At 38.5% G+C, this 20,927-nt stretch overlaps 1 protein-coding gene across 1 annotated transcript in view; it reads left to right on the top strand.

Moving 5' to 3' along the window:
- Positions 1 to 20,927, top strand: part of LOC139685654 (brefeldin A-inhibited guanine nucleotide-exchange protein 3) — a 98,327-nt gene that overhangs the window by 47,617 nt on the left and 29,783 nt on the right. The window contains exon 26 of the mRNA XM_071582614.1: positions 768 to 891. Within this exon, the coding sequence (XP_071438715.1) occupies positions 768 to 891 (124 nt within the window). The remainder of the gene's footprint in view (positions 1 to 767; positions 892 to 20,927) is intronic.

Here is a 20,927-nt window from a genome sequence, read left to right as displayed (position 1 = left end):
TAATTACAACATTCACCGTATTTACCAAATTTGGCCCACAGTGACTTTTTTTCAGTCTATAAAAAAGGCTTAGCAGAAAAATAATCACTTTGAATGAGGTCATCGCCAACACTGATGCCTATTTGTGGACCTTCCAAAATCCTACTTTTTGGATGGCTGAAAAAAGTTGGAGAAACGCTGGGAAAAGTGTATCTTACTAAAAGGAGATTATCTTGAAAAATAAAAATCTAGCCAAAATGATTTGTTTTTCTATTTTTCCTGAGGACTTATGGAACAACTCATTGAGCAGTCAGGCACTTTGGTTGTATGAGAATGCAATCATTGACTATGACTACTATGGTGTTTTTATGTTCTTGTATTTATAACTATCAATGAGGAATGAGGGTACTATTTTTGCAAGATTTTTTATTATGATTGGCAATATTAAAAATGACCACCAAAGAGCAGAATTAAGAAAAAAAATAATTTTGACAAGAAGCATGAGGAACATGAGACTCATGTTAATAAAGACCCTAGTCGTTCATTTTCCTAATCTCACCTCCTTTTATAAGTATGTTGGTAGTCTTTACTGTCAGACATTCATTTCTACCTTAATTTTTAAAACAATTTACTTCACTTTCTTTGCATTTATGAAGTGAAAGATTGAGTTAGTCTTCATTAGCTTTCTGTCCCATAAAGCCACACCATTTCCAACAGGTAAGAACCTGGGCATTGATGTCTAAGCATATATAATACTGCTCTTAACTTTTGCTCCCATCTCATTCCAGGTAATAAGAATCCAAAACTTAACCAAGGATCAACTTTGATGGTTAAGCAACTTCTGTTAGTAATGGTTGAATGTGTGGTACAATCTACTGAAAGCATTGCAAGATTAGGATGTGCCTGCATCAGGTAAATATTGTTTACTATTCATTTATCACTGATTATTAGACATAGAAAGCTGCTTCATGCATTCATTCAGTCATTAGTCTCATTTTAATGCATTTGCAATTCAGGAAATCCTCACTAATCCAGACTATATGGGGCTAGGAATTGTCTGGATTAGGCAAAATCCAATTTATCAAGGGTTTTAATTTTAACTGCTGTTGACTTTACTGACTACAGATGATGTAATAGAGCCTCAAAGTATACGAAGATCCAATTTAAATATGAATTTTAATTAAGTAAATTGCATTGCAGTTGTAAATTATAAATATCTTTGAAAAAAAGCAGCTATGAGGGCTTACGTTAATCACATCATATGCAGAATGTTTCCTTCATTAAGATAACTAATCAATCAAGTTTTTCAAAAGAGAACCTAAATTCAGTAAAAACAGCACTATTTAATTTTCTTTTATAATTTTCAGTTGTAATTATGCCATGAACCACCAATGTTTTTCAGCATACTTAAATTGTTTTATCCACTATTGAAATATATTTGCTTCCATCAATGGTTGTTATTGCTAAAATATTTAAGAAACGTAGATGCCCATGTTCTGTGGTGTTGCAACACTATTTGGTTAATGGTGCTTGAATGTCATTAGATTTTAATGAAACTGCTACAGTTAAATGTTATTCAGAAAGTGACTCAGCCACTGACCAATGTACCTCAAAAGGATTTGTTTGAGTTTTTGGTTATGCATATTTAGTTGGAAATGAATAATTGTAGGTTTTCTCTTCCTGTGGGCAATCATAAAAAAAGCCCCTTTATTTCTTCTTTAGAAATTCTCAGAGCATAAATTTGGTATTTCTTAAATTAGGGTATAAAAGATTTTGTGCCTGTCTGTTGCGATAATCCCAATAAATTTTGTATTTAAAGATTTCTTTTAAGATAGAAATAGGTCATATATAATCCTTCTTAGAGTTCTAGGTAATCAACATCGCATGGCAGCACACTTCAATTTGTGACTACGATCATCATTAGCACACAGAATTATAGACACCCTTTTGTGCTGACTTTTCATCCGAGAACCTTGGATTCACTTTCTAAATCTTGCATATTTTCTGTTCAAGCTCTTCAAGACATACCCATTTCATCTGTATTAGAGATTCAAGATAACTGTAAATATATTGGTGGATGACTATGTTAAAAGTTTCTGTCAAGGCTTCTCCCGCAGTTCTTTGAATTTGTCCAAAATAACTGTTGATCATATTCACCCATCAATAGCTGATAAAGTTCTGTAAATGGTTTAGTGGCATTACTAGCAGCATTTGTGATGCACCTTTATTGTCTATGATATGCCTCCTAAAGAATCAAAGCCAACCAATAATTTCATGGAAGTTATTTGCGCATAAGTATTTCGAAAGTTTTTTCTGATGCCATATCTTGCATGTCGGTGCCATGGATTTCCACTGCACATGATTATTAATGAGCATACTATTTGAGGATTACCTGCAATTCTTTTGACTTCCCGTATCATAATGTACTGAACTCGCCTTTCCATTTGGTGGAAATTTAATTCAAACTTTTGAGCAAAAATATGGACCTTAGTCTTCTTCTTTTTCTGGTAGGTTATTGTGGAGTGTATTACCAAATTATTAACAGAAACTATCCATCCATTTCCTAAGAAGATTTGCATTTATTAATGATCAAATTGTAATTTATTTTACTGCCAATCTTCTTTGGTTCTATTGTACATAGTAACTTTAATTTTTCTACCAAAGATCCCATTATCATCAAATGAATAGGTAATGGAGATTTGCATAATGACACAAAAAGAAATAGTCACGTATTTCAAATTAGTGTATCTTGTTTTTGTAACTTAGTGTTTAGGTGAATATGAGGATAATATTTAATGTAGCAATTGTTAATTCATACTTTAAATGTACAGCTGGAATATTGATTAAAATATTTCAATAATTTTCTACCACATTTTTCAAAAGTTGCTAGCCAAACATATATTTTGATGGATTACAGTAGTACTGTTTCTCACGAGCCCTTAATAAACCATCCACAGTACATAACTGGGCTTTGTCCGAATTGAGCAGGAGTCTGAATTATTGAGTTCTTATTTTGTATGGGTATGGTAAATGCAAATTGCATGAAACATCTTATTTTCTTATAACTGATTATGCCTGATTCCATAAACCTGATTTCTATACTAACAGAATATTTTCCACCCAGTGCATTGAGTCTAAACTTGCATAACATGTTTCACATTCATCATTATGTACCATGAATGGGATGACTGGAAGGCTTGTAGTAGCAAATGTTTACCTTTTGATTCCATTATTTTAAATATAATTTTTGTCAAAATGCAGGCAATTGAATGTCAGACATGAACAGAAATGATAACTAACTTGGAAGTCTTAATGAGGCCTTATTTAGAACTTGAGGACATGAAACATTTCCTATTGCCCATTGAAAAACTAAGGAGTTCAACTCCTGCTGAGTTAAAAATACTAATTACTTTTCTTCACTGTGAAATCCTTTGTCATATTCTCTAATCAAGAGTATGTGCTATCTTGCCATGATATTGCGGGACTTTGTATAACTGGCAACTTGAATCAATGGCATTAGTAAAATTGAAGTAATATGTATTGAGGGAAAAAAGATAATTACCACATAGTGATAAATATTGCAGTAATGGTTCACCATTTGGTAGTAGTGGAGGCCTTTTCTTGATCGTTGAAACTTAACAGATGAAATAGGCATCTGCACTGCCTACCCAGTTTTTATGGGGAAATGCAGACTTCCTCCAAAGTAGTGGTGGTAACACACTGATATTGATTGCAGGAGAATTTTTCAACAATTGGTGCCTGTGGGGTCTGCTAGGTACTGATGGCATTTTCACTGTGTCCACATGGTATGAGATAATGGATGATCACCAGCATAGGGATGTGACGTGATGGAAGATCAGGCAAAGTAATGTGGGACCAAGAGCATTTAAGATAGGATCTAAAGAAAAGGGAAAGAGAGGTATATACAGTGCCGTTTTGATGGCGAGGCCATCTTCATCAGTTAAAGAATGATTGCCGAATGATTGCACTACGTATCGTGGGTAAGCATGTGGAAGGGGAAGAAAAGAAAGGGGGAGAAAGAGGGTCAAACCAATGAGAATAAATGGTAGTAGAGGGAGACATGGAGGGCTCAAGGAGATGGTCAGGAGGATCCTTTAAGGGGTGTAAGTTCGCAGGAGATACAGAATGGTTGGTTTCTATTAAATGTTGTTCTATGAAGTTAAATCTCTCCACCCATCCTCCTTTCTCTAACCGTGCTGAAAATCCTACCTCTGTATCCTTAAGTTCTTTGCACGATGAAATTCTAAGAGTTAACCCAAATTTTGAGAACCTCTTATGTCTTGTATTATCACTACTTGGTTTCCATCATATAAGAGGTCTGTCCAGAAAGGATTCAGCCATCAAATATTTTGAAAAATAATAGCCTACCTGGAACAATGAGGCCTTAGTCCTCTTCAAAATACTCCTCTTGGAACCTCATGCACTTATCCTAGTGTCTCTACCACTTTTCAAAACATTTGTCAAAGTTCTTTTTCAGGATTGTCATCGACTGCCCCGTTGCATTCTCTTTTATTTCATCAACGTCAAGACCGTGCTGCAATTTCAGGGAAGTTGCTCCTGGCCACAAACGATGAACCAGATTTTCTGAAAAAGATCGTAACTGGAGTAGTAGTAGTATTTAGGGGAGGCCACCAACAGCTGAGGTCATTTGCGCCAGAGGGGATGGACAGGAAAGGATGAAGGGTGGAGAGAAACCCGGCGTTGGCATTAGCCTACTCTTTGCGAAAGGCGCCAAGGGGTCCCCAGCTTAACGTCCCATCGGATGGACGTCGTACTCACTCAAAGTGCCCTCCACAAAGCACCTCAAGTAGGGATCGAGATACCTCTGAAAAATATTCAACACCACCGGGATTTGAACCTGGGCCCTCTGGGTGGGAAGCCAGTCCCCCGCCACCATCTCGATCCCCCATCGTAACAGGAGATAAGTCATGGGTCTACTACTATGACCCTGAAACTAAAGCCCAATCTTCTCGACAGTTAATGTACAAGTAAAAGGAGAATGCAACGAGACAGCTGGTAACCATTCTGAAAAGGGACTTCGCTGATTGTTTTGAAAAGTGGAAGGGACATAGGGATAAGTGCTTGTGGTCCCAAGGGTAGTACTTGGAAGGGGACAAAGGCATCATTGTTCTAAGTAGGCTATTTTTTTCAAAAGATTGAATGGCTAGACAGTTTCCAGACAGACCACGTATTATTTTTCTTGGACTAAAGTAGCTGTATGCCATCCATATAGGTTTACTGTGATTACTTTCCAAATCAGAGGTTGTTATATTTTTCTCAATTTAACTGGTTAAAAGGTCTACCTATATTGAATGATGAGTGTTCAGAATTAATTTTTTCATGATTTTCCTCAGGCCTTTTTTGCAATCTCTTTCAATAAATTGATAAAATCAACCATGGAGAAGCTTATCCAAAAGTCATATTGTATATGTAAATCTGCTTATCCTGTCTATCCATTGTAAAATTATAAATTCCAATAGCTTTCTCATCAGACGAATAGGTAGGCATAGAAGCCTTTGCAATGATAGTTGATTTAATCGTTTTTCTTCTTGCCTTTGAGAGATCAGCTGCACAGTTTTCCAGTCTCAGTAAAAGTACCTTGAAGGAGATGTGAATTATGCATTGCATCAGATATTCTGAATTTATCTTCTCTGTTTCATAATTTGTTAATTTTCTCCTCTTGTTTGAGTGTCTTTTCTTCTATGAGCTTCCTTCTGCTTCTCTTCTGATGTGAAAATAACTCCATTGACTTGCTGACCTAACTGGTGAAATCCATACTGAGGGTTCATTTTTCAGGTGGAGTGTTCAAACTTATCTTGTTCATTCTGAATAAGGGATGCCAAAGAAATATGTGATTTCTTAGAAATCATCATAAGTAGTCTCCTATAAGAGAGAGGTTTTGGAAAGTCCCTAACAGCTGTATGCATGGTCCTAGACTTTCTCTAGCCTAAGATCTGTTTGTACCCAATTATTTCTTACTTCAGTTCTTTGTTCATACTTTATAAAAGCCATCAATCCTTTCAAAACGCATTTTTCCTTCCTTCCTTAACATATGTTCTCCTTTCAATCATTGCCTTTTATGTCCCTGTAAGTTTTAGTATGTATCCAGGCCAATTTTTTACCATCTTCGAATTTCATTCCATATTTACCTCTCTTCCCCCATATGTAACGTAAAACTTCGTCTTTATACAACGTATTTTCTTCATTATGTACTCTGCCAACTCGCAAAAACCTCTAAATCAAGCTCTTCCTCTTTCCTCTAACACCAAGTTAGGGAACAATTATGTTCAAGTCTTTGGCCATTATTTCTTAGTCTTTCTTTAACGTATCTGTCATCTTCTCCCTTCTGATTTTAAATTAGTCTATCACAAGACAGTTCTTCTCCCAGTGTTCTCCATTACTGCGCCCATTTTTGTCCAAAATGCTGTTAAAATATGCGACCTGTTCTACCTGCTTTAATTCATTCCTCTCTATTTAAATGCTATCGTAGCTTGTATCAACCTCTGCAGTTCTTAAGAATCTCAGTACTTTCATTTCCTTGCACTTACTCGTAATCTTCATTCCATACTTCGTCGTGTCAAAAAGATTAAATTGTGGGGAATATAATTTTTACTTAGAAATAAGCAGGCTGCTTGCCCAACTTTGTAGTCGACAGTCCCTTGAAACGTCGACGAGTCCATTAGCGGAGTGAAAAGCCTCCGGCAACATTCATGCTTAGCGTAATCTTAGATCTTACAGTTGGAAGGGATCTAACCTCCAATTCGTAAACACTGAGTTACCCCACTCCGTCTCCCTGCCCTATTGTCTTCTTGTGCGGCACTGCTTCCTCTCTCGCCCCTCCCGTCGCAACGCTAAATTTATGCATTGTACGAGTGTATGATCGCCACCACTGACTCTGCGCTTGGTTTTAAATGAATGTTTTAATTGGTAGAGCCACGGCTCTGCGAATGAACATGAGAGTTCAATTTGAAGCATGTACATAATACGAAATATTTTTATTTTCCCTCAGTAACCAACTCTAGAGAATAGCTCTAGTTATTATAATCCATGCAAAACTTAAATTCAATCCGAATGATCGGCAATAATTATATAAATGGCATCTATCCCGTAATTTATAGCTTTTCGCCAATACCATGATGGTTAAGGCGATGGATATGCCGTTGAATGCTTTGTAATGCTGACGACACTGAAGTGGCCCAAGGTCACTGTTAGGCTACTGCATTGGTGCTATGCTACGTTTTTCACACGCACACAAATTTAGGAAACGTTTTTTTATCTACCTAGAGCACCAACGTTGTTTCATTACTAAGTAATTTTAATGATATACTGAAATGGTGTGATTGATGCTACCTAGATCTGAGTTATAATAAATAATCCCTGATGAATCAGAAATTTAAAACTCTAATTACGCTCGTGAATCTGATGGAATCAAGCCTAGAAAAATTTGCACTATGCATTCATAAATTGGCCATTACGATTTTGGCATAAAATGGTCGTAAATGATAGAAATGCAGATTATTTCTCGCTAGATGGAAGGTTATGGAAAACACAGCGGGTTAGATTTGCTGATATGAGCACGTAAGAAAAGTGTGTGTATCACGATTGTACATTATGCACTAACATATCCTAGAGGTTATCTTAAACTTTTAATTATTACTAAAAATAATGTTGATAGAAAGATAATTTTTATTTGCTATTCTTCAGACTTTTCTACATAGTCACCATCCTGAGTTATGTATTTCTCCCAGAATTTCTTGACGTTTCAATGGCCATCATTCTATAACTCGCCAAATTACGTCGAAAATCATTGTTCCACCTCTTGAAAGACGTCATTTGTGTTATTAAATCTCTGAACCTGAAATGGTTTTTTGAGTTCTGGGAATGAGAAAAAGTCGTTTGGGAAGAGATCGGGAGGAAAGGGGGGATGGGTCAAAATTTTAGTGCCACATCGCTTTGATTGCCAGTCGCGCTGTTTGCTGGTGACATGGAGTCTGTAGTCGTGGGACCGAGCGTGTTGACACTTTTCACATGTGCAGTTCTTCGTAAATAATTTTCCACGCACTGCCATAACTAAGAGAAGTTCTTTCATGATCATTTAACGGTTGCTCTTCGGTCTAATTGGATTAAGTCCTCCACTTTCTTCACTGTAGCAGTATCGTCCGTAAGTAATGGTCTTCCACTTCTTTGATCGTCTCTGAGGAACATTTGGCCACTTCAAAAGTTTCTTTTCCACCCCAAAATTGTACCATATGACGGGCTATCATTTCCGCAATCAGCCATAATTTCATCGTGGATTGCAGGGCTCTGTAACCTTTCAAATGTAGGAATATATGTAATCACACTGTGAGCCTCTTTATTTCTCCGTACTGCGTGGCACGGGTTCAAACTACGGTTTCTTGAAAAAAACAAGTACACATTAATATTTGTAATTTACAAAATTATGTATATAAGAATCAAGTTATTTGCAAAATAAATTTCATCTATATAAATTTCATCTATATTCGCCGGCCCCGGTGGCGGCGGGGTAACGTCCTCGTCTACCATTCCAAGGGTCGCGGGTTCGATTCCCGCCTGGGTGAGTTTCCCTCCATCTAGGGCTTGGGTGTTTGTAAATGTGACATTGTTATCGTTGTTAATAGTTCGATGTAAAGGCCTAAATGTGCTGTTTTCGGACTTATACTGAATAAATAAATAAATAAATAAATATCTCGATTATTTCTTAATAATAATGTCTTAATTCGATGCCACCCCTTATTTGTCCTTTACGTGTATTTATATCCCTTTTTCTTATACCTTTTATCTGTATAAGTATGTATTTATTTAGCGAAATGCGGCAGAATTAACTAAAATCGTCCCCCTGAATCCACCTTTGTTATCTCACCTTTTTATTCTTATCATTAAAACTTCCACCCCCTGCCATGCGCCGTAAAGTAGCAGACCAGTTGCAGTTTAGTTGCACAAGTATTAACGCTACGCCTAAATGCTTTCGGACTCAGCGTTTTCATGCCCATTTTGGAGTCTAAAAATAATTCGCAGCCCTGCTTCCGGGCTTTATTTGCGTTGTACAAAGAGTTATTAAAATTTCTTTAAGCCATTCCATTTTTCCTATGATGTGAAATAGTATGAGAATTTTAAAATATAAGTAAGTTCGATTATTTTCTAACTTAAAATATCTTCATATACTCTAATGGTAGCTTGCTTCGACTTCGATACCAATTTCACGGGGTAGTTGATAGAAAGGAGCGAAGGGAGTGATGGAGACGGGATGAAGCTGACGGGGTTCAGCGATGGTGGTATGAAAGACCCTAGTGGAGGGTTTAGGGAATTTGTAGAGGGAAACTGTTATATAGTTGCCGTTGTGTTTATGTTTTGCGAAGAGTAGCCTACGGGGATATCCTTCCATCATCCCTCTTCCGACCCTTGCACCCTGCATTCATCTTTGCATAGAGTCGATAACCCCAGCCCACGCTTTCTCTAACCCCGGGCTTGTTCTCTCGCAGCCGTCCCTCCTATAAGTGAGTATCCTGCTTTTATATCCACATACCACTGTAGCGAAAAGTATATTTACGACAGGTATAGTAACATTCGTTGGCTGGCAAAAATACGACGCCTTCTTTACGTAGAGACGGCTGGAACAAGGTTTATCCGACTCGGAAGGAGAGGAAAGAGCTAGTTTTTTCTCTGGAAAACATTCTCTTGCGAATCTTTTGATCCTAATTTCTTCCTGTGCTATTTGTGGTATTGTATGCAATGGTGTGTATTTAATACCTTCTTTGCTAAAATAAAACCTCAGTTGTTGGAGCCGCTAATTCCCGATTGAGACTGAGACCGACTGAGAGTCGCAAATACGTGAAAGAAAAAGGAGCGCTTGCGGAGACCTCTCGTCGATAATGTTTTAAAATGTATTGAAAAAGTTCTCTCTTTCCTTTTTAATTGGTTTCTATGTGAATTTTATCATTAATAAAATAGGTACCCGTGCCTGATTAAATTCATGCAAACGGAAACCACTACGGGTTTATTTATGAATAACTGGTATAAAAATGGAGCTGGCAAAGCTTCGAGTGATCCTTCGTTTTCTTAGATAATGTGGTGACTAATTGGGCAACTTGGAAAAATAACACGTTAGTCACTGGAGTTTTTTTGTTCGTCACTTTTTTTTGTATATTTTTTCATATAAAATTTCTTGACTGTGATAACCTATCCGTATAGTAACAGCATAAGCAGCGTACTTTTCCTCAAAATTTAAATTATGTGGAAAAATACGAGATCCATTCTGTTACTATGGATATGTGAAATTTCCAGGAAAGGAGGCCTGAATCCGCAAAGCTTAGTGGTAAGCTAATTACTAAATTTATGATCATATCATTTTAATTGGATTTTCAACGATAATAGGTATTCACTATAATGTTATTAATGCCAAAAGAGCTTGGCGACCCGAAATTCATCTCGAGCTCACACATTTCTCTTATCTGAGAAGATAAAATATTTTACTATCACACTCGCAATAAAATCTTTAGAATTATTCAGAATGTTTGAAAAGATACGAGGGTCATCCGGAAAGTAGTACCCGTTCGTGAAATAAAGACACAAAAGTAAATATTAACAAACATAAAAAATTTTATTTGAAAGAGGATACTTTAAACTACTTCTCAACATAATCTCCAAGCAAATTAAGGCATTTGTCATAACGTGTGACAAGTTTCTGTATTCCTGCTGCATAGTCCTTCGCCGCCAGCTCATTGAGATACGCGAGGGACCCATCTTGCACAAATTTTTGCATAATGCAGATGGTGTTTAACAATTTCATGAACAATTGTTCGAGAAACATTGGGAAAATGCTCACAGATGTCATCAATTGTGACGCGCCGATCGTTCCTCACGAATTCGTCAACTGAGCTCAACAGTTGGTCTGTAATGACAGACGGTCTCTCCGAACGCTCATCGTCGTGTGTGTTCCCCCTCCCCATGTTGAAGTTGCGACACCACCGCCGAACAGACGACTCGTCCATTACATTGTCTCCATACACCTCCTTTAATTGGCGATGAATATCACATGGGCGAACGTTTCTTGCATTGAGGAATTTAATCACTGCCCTCACTTCACAACTGGCGGCGTTCTCAATTTTTTTAAACATTGTAAACAATCACAGAAACAACACAGGCAATGCTAGCGTCACGCAACTTGGCTCAGAGAAGGCAGACAAGCCACTGAAGCTATCTGACCTCGTCCAGCGGCTACTCGCGTCGTCAGCACTTCATGCGGCACGAACGGGTACTACTTTCCGGATGACCCTCTTATTTTATCGTGATATTTTCTAAAGTAACGGGAAAATAATAGTTTTATTTAAGGAGAAAATATTTTTATATGGATAAAAATGTGTTAGTAAATATAAAGTTAAAATTGTTGCAATCGGCAGTGAACTGTGGGACTGGAGTATTCAGTCAAAGAGAGTCATGTTTAAAGTAAAATGGTTTATTTCAAGTAAAAAGCTAAGATTGTATGAATTAGAGCAGAGCGTGAACAGTATAATCTAATTGCACTAGAGAGTATTAGAAGTGTAAGATAGCGATAGTTGATCAACCACCCAGCGTCAGCAAGTTTTCAAACTTTTCGTTTCATTCTGTACAAAGGCGAAGTCTCGGTCGAAACTTAGCCATTTTGGTTTTTCTACCAGTTTTTCATCTGGAAGCACGTGTTTGAGTCCATGTGGGCGAACATCCCCCGTGTATCTTTATTAGTTAAAAGTCAATATGCCTCAAAAACTACAGCAGCACTAATCAAAAGGACTCCTGACTTTTTTTGCTAATATTCCGCGGAAGGTGAGAAGCTAGAAAATGGTGGATGTTCCCAGGAGAGGAGGAGAGAGAAAGAAGCAAAAGGAGAGAGTGGGGATCCAAGAAGCGATGGGAGGAGAGATAGAGAAAGGAAGGTTTGGAATTGAGTGCGGGAATAGAGTTGCATGGCGAGAGGGAGGGAGGGTAAGTGGTTTAGTGCAGTAAATTCAGTTCGTACGATAGGCAAAATGTTTTAAACTTTTTCCACAAAAATGCACCTTTTTACGTCTCCTGTTCTTCCTCCTTATGAATGTTCTACGTGAACATTTCCTAAGAATCTCTCCATCTCTATGTAATCTCACCAAATACATAACTGATCCCATTTTTGCTCTTGATTCTCTTCTTCAAAATTCCTTCTTCATGTATTTATTCGCTTTCTTCGTATGAGGCTCAGGAAAGAAGAAGGCAAGAAATTCGATTGGGTATAGAAATGTCCGGGAGTTCTATAGCATCACTGAGAAATATTTAAATCCAGTTAACTCTTGCGAGGTGTCAGCTGATTGAAATGTGTAACATGGACACCAAGAAATAACGGTGAAAATGTTAGAACATTGTGCCTCGGACCTCGGACTAGACATATCTCATAGGTGTTTTGACCAACTGTGGAGAAATAATCACCTGCATTCTCGAACTTAAATGAGTGAATAGCATAATTTCTAACATACAATGAATAATGTACTTTTCTAGGTGTTTATTGTGGATTTTTTAGATTGAAATTTCAAATTCCGTACTGCACAGTCTTCTTCAAATCGTAATTAATTGCAATGAATCGTGATGCATTCAGGCGTCACGATTCGATTCACTCGTAATAAAATGACTATTAATTCGATTTGATCAATGTAAATAAAGTATTTTAATATTTAAAATTTTCAAAACTATAATTAATTTTTTCATTTAATCAAACGTCAGAATTTGATTTACTCGTAATGAAATTACGAGTCGATTACGAGTCGAAATTGAATCGATTTCACATCGTCGATAATTTAATGCAGTATGAATATATGCTCTAAATTACAATTTCTCCTCTCATCCAATGGTTCATTTTCCGTTAGATGTCATTATAATAGTATACTACCACTTTTAGTTACCTTTGTCAATTAATAGTTTCCGGAAAAATAATGCTCAAGCGTAGCATTTCAAAGGTTTAATTAAAGGTCGTTGCCATTATTTTTCAATAAAACTTGAGTGCTTTCGGAGTCTTAGCTGTAGGTTCTTAATGTCGCTGTTGCTAGTTTTAACGAATTTAAAAGAGCTCAAAATCGGTTTCTTTTCCCTGCTAACGATTTACATCTTTGAATTCAGATGTCCATATTTGAAAAGATAGTTTCCATGATTTTTATCTCTAAATGCCTTTCCTCAGTTGTTAAATACTACCAGTGGGCCCACAACACGTTTTACGCCTATTGAGGCTACTAGAGATGGCCCCGTGGGTTGCATACGGGGTAGGATATGGAAGTTGATTTTCATGGTATATTTCTGTGATTTTTTATAGTTTAGAAATTTATAGTGAATTTCAGTGAAATATAAATGTGGAATTTATGACCCTTGTGTTATAATGGTGGTATTTCTCATACTTGGATATTTTTCAAAAATGAAGTGAGCACAATTTGGCACAGGGGAATCCCAGGGGTAATTCAGTGGGATTATCTGAAACATTAATTTCCTGTGAATTCCCGGGGCATCCATCGTGCGGAAATCCGCCGGAGGTTTGAATGTCCGGTCCTGGAAAGTCACTAGGAAGTTCATCTCGGGACTTCTTAGGTAATGGTGGGGATAGGATGTTCTTGGGAATAAGCCAAGGTCAGCATAGGACCCTTGCGTGTTTCTTAGTCCCTCTTAGAAAATGTTATGCAGCTACTACTGCCAATAGCACGGGACGGCTTGCTATTAGGGAAAACATAGCGCATGGGACTAGTGTGGGACTTTTGCTGAAGTAAGTAGTGGTACTCATGCGTGAAATGGAATTTCAACTCGGCTAATCGTTCCATATACGATATCTCTCTTTCTCTAAAGTGTTGTTCTGACGATTACTATTGTGTTGTCAACTTATTGACAATTCCAGTTGAATTATTGCAACTTCTTCACACGTCAACAGCGGTTGTGATTCTTATTATTAATGCTGAAATCCCTGTTTTGGCGTTCCAGGTATTCTTTCCACGAATTGAGGAATGTGCGCTAATGATGATGTAGAAAAACTGGCTATAATAACCTGCTTAGTAATTATTACTTCATATTTACTTATACTTGATATAACAGAACCATATCAACTATAAAATTACTGCTTTTCTGTACGTGTGATTCAAGTTAGTTAATTCAATACGGATTCTGCAAATTTTTTGGCATGGGAATCTTGCAGACACCGAAAATGTTGGCAAATATTTCGGTCATACTAGGTCTGTCCAATAAATACGCGAACTGGTTTAATCTAGCGGCCATGACGCAAACTATAGCCCCGCCTATTAGCGGCGCTAGCTGCCTGAGACCTAGTGAGCCATCTGTGCTTGGCGGATCGTCGAGCTGTGCGTATGGTGCCGGTTATGTCAGCGTCTCTTGTCCTTGTTTTTATTGTTTGTCGAAAATGTAAATTGGTGAAATCACGGAGCAACGAATCAGCATCAAGTTTTTGGTGATGTGCGTTAAAAGTAATCGAGAAATTACACAAATATTGACAGCTCTTTACGGTGATAATTCTCTGAAGAAAACTTCTGTTTTCGAGTGGATTAAATCAAACCAAAAAATCGAGAAAAAGCCGATCGAAAATCAAAGTCATGCTCCTGGTTTTCTTTGATGTCGAACGTGTCATTCATCATGAATTTCTTCCTCAAGGACAAATAGTAAATGCTGGGTTCTGCCTTACAGTTCTCAAGCGTTGGAGAGATCGCGTGCGTCGTGTGCGACCGAATTTGACCGAAGGCGATGAATGGATCCTTCACCATGGCAATGCACCTGCACATTCAGCATTGATTGTTTTGCCAGTTTCTGGCAAAAAATTCAATCACCATCCTTGATCATCCTCCTTATTCGTCAGATCTCGCCCCCTGCGCATTTTTACTATTCCCAAAATGCAAAAATGTGATGAGGGGACATCACCGGGTAGATGTGGGCACAGTAAAGCAAGAATCGACGAGAAAACTAAATAGCCTAACTGCCGAGGACTTCCAAGGGTGCTTTAAACAGTGGAAAAGAAGATGGAATAGGTGCATAGCAACGAATGGAGAGTACTCAGAGGGGAAAAAATCGATGTAGACTAAAATTTGCAAAATAAAGTTTTTATGGCCTCAGTTCGCGTATTTATTGGACAGACCTCGTGCATCGAAATCTGGGAGACATTTTTTTCTCATTAGTGGAAAAAATGGGCTGGTACAAATTCACGAAGATATTCATTGAAACTAATCATTAAAAACAAACTATTCCTCTTGGTCAAGTTTTTCATTGAGAAACGCTGTACATGTTTTTACATCTACATCTACATCTACATAATACCCCGCAAGCCGCCGCAAGGGCGTGTGGCGGGGGGTGTTAGGTCACCAACCGTAAAAAAGAAAAATACCACATGCAAAAAAAACAACACGGAAATTACACCCACAGTAGCGCACACACTCATGCAAAAATCCCTTCATCCAACACTCATGCAAACACCCCGCAAAACAACTAAAAAACTGCACCCCATGATGCAGCACGAAAGACATTCTACAACACGGAAGCCAGGACACAACAAGCAAGAAATTGAAACATCACTACCACATGAAAATGCACCACGAAACACTCTACCCCCAAAGAGTCTCTAATTGGCAGGGAATGCGACCCAACGTTGCAGGTAGCAGGAATTTGCCCCCGCGGAGAGGGACGAGGGATTGAAAGGGAAACTTAAAAACAGATGAACAGAACATGAATGAGGTCATTCGGAAAGAATGGGTTATTATAGCAAAACACATAAGGTTAGTGGATGAGCATGCATTTAAGTAGAACTAACTATTTTTTAGACGCTGAGGGTGGCAAGTGGAATTTTTGCTATCTATAACCCTGCAGTTGCTATCCCGTATTGTCCGTGGGAAGAAGGAGTCCTTGAGTCGGCTAGTTCTGGCATCTATTTCCCGAATTTTATATGCATGATCCAAGCGACTAATGTATGTAGGAGTACGAATAATTTGCGAGACCTCGGTGCTGAAACATGCGGATCTAAATTTATTTAATAATTTCAATCTTGCATTGAATCGTCTCTCAGCCAATGATTCCCACCCCAAATCCATGAGCATTTCGGTGACGCTTTGCGTTTTATCGTAGGATTTTTAGTTACAGTACGCCAGTCGATAACCGTTGTTTTATTCACAAATCAGGTCGGGCATTCAGATCAATGAGAGACCTCTACGTGGTATTTGCAACTTCTTGAGCTCAAAATGTGAAAAGATGTAAAAAAAGGCAATTGATGGAAGAAAACTAAATATATCACAAACTCTAATCCTACTCGTCACCCGGTAAGATGAGCTGAGTTCGTAAACTGTATTCCATTCAAATTTCAGGTCCGAGTTGTGGCAGTCACCGCAAGTGTTACAACTCCTTAAAACTGGAGTTAGGAACTAGTTATACATATCAGTAGTCAAAAGTGTTTCCCACTCAGGCAAACTAAGCACGCAGGTGCGTGAAAGGCTGAAAGTTAGTAATTTCAAATAGGGTTGCATTCAACGTTCCAAAGTTCTGCCGCTGAAAGGGAGGTTTAAGAAAATAATTGCATAACGGCGTTCTCACATTTTTACTTTATCTACCTGGGTGAGGTTGTAGTTTTCGTGGAAAAAATCAGATTTTGGATTTTAGCGGACATACGTTTTAAGGTTCCCAGAACACGCTTTGATTTTCAGAATGCGGTCTATCTGCGTGTCCGTGTGACTATATGTGATAGGCTATTGTCGACATAATAAGTTATTTTACCGTGTAATGCACCCACCAGTGGGAAAATTCCATGTTAGCGAACGTTTGATGCAAAATGTCATCTAACGTTAATGTATTTGCATAATATAATAAAAACTTTTCTGCCCATCTGTTAGTCCCTATGTCTCTTGGCCTCTAAAATCAGGGCTGGCGCGAGTATTTCCACTGAATCACCAATGGCGCACACATTTTGTTGATAGTGGGTGCAAATTGGCCATGTTTCCTCCTTTTCCCTTCCGTCCGTTTGATGCCATCCCTTGGAATGAGATGAGATGGATGAAGTGGCAAGTTTGACTCACGTTTTATAGCGCATAGATTGCGGTTAAATACAAAATAATGCAATAAAATTATCTTAACCTTTCCCCGATCCTCACTGATGACCCACCCGTGGTGCATGAGTAGTGCAGCACCCACACGCTCATAGGGTGTGCAGCGCTGGGAGATCATCTCTTCCTTCTTTTTCAGATACGCAGAGCCGGTTTTTTAAGATAAGAACGAGAGAGTGACAAAAACATCAAAAGGAAAAAAAACATCATATTCGTGCATGTTAATTTGCGACCCTCAACTCTTAATGATCTAAAATAGTGTGTGTGATGCTGAGGTCCTAGTAGTTTCAACTGGTTTTGCGAACAGTAATTATTTCGCGTATGTATTTTCAATAAAAAAGCTATTAACTTTTCTTATTGCAGGTTTTTCTTTGTTCCAGGGTTTTCCAGTTCGTTCGTTTTTATGCCTAGCAGTTTTTAGATAACATGCGTTTCGTTGAAATTGTTGATGAAATTCGTTGAGCGTTGAAATTACATCTTTTGCACATCCTTTTACTCTCGCAATCATTCATTGAATCTTAGCCGAGAATTTACGATTCTACTGCACTAAGACTGGAAGTGATGTACTACCTTGAACAAAAAGTTCCAGGAATAACCACCGTGTGGCGCTCCCATCGTTCCGATTTGAGTTCTGTTTTTTTTGTTAAATTGGTACATCTGTTGTTGATATTCCCTTTAAATCTTAGTGTCATAACTTGACATTTGCAAAAGTTACGTAGCCAAGAGTACATCTATCTCTGTGTGTGTTGGCGATTTTTTACAATTGCAGAAATGGATTTAAATTTGCAACAACGAACTTGTATTAAATTTTGCGTAAAAAACGGATTTAGTGGCGCACGGACGTTGGAAATGTTGGAAAAGTGTTTCGGCAACGATTCTCTAAAAAAAACGGTCGTTTACCAGTGGCACGAGCGGTTCAGAAGTGGTCGTGAGTCAATCGAAGATGATGAACGCAGTGGCAGACCATCGACATCGAAAGTCGGTGAAAAAATTGATAAAGTAAAAGAAATGTTGGTCAATAACCGCAAATTAACCATCAGAGAAATAGCGGAGGACTTGAACATTGCCTATGGATCCGCCCAAGACATTGTGGTTAATGATTTGGGTTTCCGTCGTGTAGCAGCAAAGTTGGTGCCAAAAGACCTCAATTTCATGCAAAAAAGAGACCGTGTTGACGTCGCAAAAGACATGATTTGCGAGGCTGAATCCGATCCCACATTCATCAAAAGGATCATTACTGGAGACGAGACGTGGGTTTATGAGTACGACACGCAATCCAGACATCAGGCAAGTGAATGGCGTTCACCAAATGAGCCGAGACCAAAAAAACCACGTCGTTTTCAGTCAAAAAAGAAGGCAATGCTGACGGTTTTCATGGATTACAACGGTGTAGTGCATCATGAATTTTTGCCAGAAGGCCAGACAGTAAACAAAGAGTATTATTTGGGCGTTATGAGACGTTTGCGTGAAGCAATTCGCCGAAAGAGACCAGAAATGTGGGCAGAAAACTCGTGGATTTTGCACCATGATAACGCACCGTCGCACAGTGCTATCATTATTCGTATTTTTTGACGAAAAATGCAACAAATACCATCCAACAGCCACCGAATTCACCTGATTTGGCTCCCTGTGACTTCTTTCTGTTCAATCGAGTTAAAAAACCATTACGGGGAACGCGTTTTAGCAGCCGAGAGGAAGTAATGGAAAAATCGCAGGAAGCACTGATGGACATACCGAAAACCGACCGTAACTTTTGCAAATGTCAAGTTATGACACTAAGATTTAAAGGGAATATCAACAACAGATGTACCAATTTAACAAAAAAAACAGAACTCAAATCGGAACGATGGGAGCGCCACACGGTGGTTATTCCGGGAACTTTTTGATCAAGGTAGTATGTACCTGTTGCTCAGTGGTCTGCTCACTCCTGCCACGGCGCTCGTGCGAGTCCGCGCGGTTAGGTGAGGGTGGGAGAAGTCCTGAACTTGGGCTGCTATGAATTGGTTTCCTGTACCCGACAGTGACTTTCATAGTCACTAAGAATTAATATTTAAGGATCGTTATGGTATAATAATCAAAATTTTCGGTGAATACGAGTTGTGTACCTGCTCATCATCCTAACTCCTCTTTTTTCGACTGGGTAAAGTTATTTGTGCGTAACTTGCAATTTTCAGAAGGGAATATATCTGACCGGAGAATATCTTATACACGTTGACCTAGAGGTTGAGGGCAAACTTAACGTTAGGTTAAGTATGGGGTAAAAAATATCGCGTTAGGACAGATTGATCTTGTATTTGTTCATCTTAGCATTTAGCTATACATCTACTTAAAACATTATTATTTCGCAATTTATATATTATTAAACATTACAATTTTCATTTGTCTTATGATATTATGTCTTCAAATGATATTTTTAATCGCAGAATTGCTTTTCGAGCACTTAATTACATATCCATTTTTTCCCTAAAACGCTGATCGAGATGTGTTTCAAGACCTTACTCTCAAGATTCGGTTATATTTTATAAAAACTCATTGATTCGCCGTTTTATTTTCTGTAACTGCCTGTAGTCCTAGTAAATTACATTATTGTGTTATTGACCTTATCCATCCATCGAATTCGAAGGAGGGCATCATTTAAAAGCAACAAAGCCGCTGATGCCTTCTGTTTTTAGTGGGAAATGAGCCGATAAATTTATTGCAAATTAATTCATATGCCAATGTGTGAATCGCGATGACAGTGGCGCTCTTATTTCTTCATGGTTTTGGTAACCAGGCAGTCATGGTTAAGTGCTCCTGTAACAAAAAAACCATGTATCCGTAATACATAAAGGGAAGGCGTTCTGCTCCATTCAGGATTGATTTGGGAGGAGGTAGAATTGAAGGATACCGAGGACGAAGTATTGAGGTCGGAAATGAACGTTTTCAGGGAATCAGTGCCATGTAGCCATAGAAGGAAAATATCGTCGATATATCTTAGCCACAATAGAGTTTTCAGGGGTTGTTGTATCAATATTCTTCCGAGGGGTAAACGTTTCATTAATAGACAAAATATTCCCCAATTCTGTACGCATAAAACCGACCAGCAAACATCAGTACTTACATTATAACAGTTTCCACCCATATCGCACTAAACGCTCTATTCCTTATTTCATTTCCATAAGAGGACACAGAATCTGCAATCACCCCAACTCCATTGATCACTTCGTCTCAAATCGACAACATTCCCTCCTCCAACGAGGTTATCCTGAATCCCTCCTAAACAAAAGAATCCGAAGACATGTTTACACTCCTAAACTTTCCTCCACCGCAGAAACCCACCTTTCAATTTGCACCACATACTTCCCTGGCCTGGAGTCTCAGAGTAATCCTAAAAATACCTCTATTCTATCCTCAAAAACCATAATTCCACCACCCACTTTTTTCCCAAATGCCCCACCGTAACTTTCAAACGCCCCGCCAACTAATCAGATCTCTTCAAATCAAAAAATCCAATCCTTGAATCCCCTCCCCGTCCCAAAGCCACTCCCATGCCCTGCAATAACCATAGATGCAAAACATGTCCTGTATTCAAAACCCGAACCCATCCCTGTACCACCCGCTTTTTAACTCTCTGCCACCTATTTCCTACTCCTCGTGTGCCGTTTACCGTCTAAAGTGCCAACTATGCTCTGCCTTTTGTATTGGACAGTGTACTACATTCCTCAATATTAGAATCAATAACCACTGGGCCTCATGCAAGAATTCTTCCCTGATTGGAATGCTCCCAATCCCAAAACACACGAACTCAACACTCCCTTGGATAAATGCTATAGTGTCTCCATTTGAGCATCCCTCCCACCC

This window comes from Hetaerina americana, unplaced genomic scaffold (genome assembly GCF_022747635.1).
Source record: "Hetaerina americana unplaced genomic scaffold, ioHetAmer1.1.p SCAF_12, whole genome shotgun sequence".
Classification (NCBI taxonomy): Eukaryota; Metazoa; Arthropoda; class Insecta; order Odonata; family Calopterygidae; genus Hetaerina; species Hetaerina americana.
The sequence above is the reverse complement of the archived record's forward strand: the minus strand, read 5'-3'. Positions and strand labels throughout refer to the sequence as shown.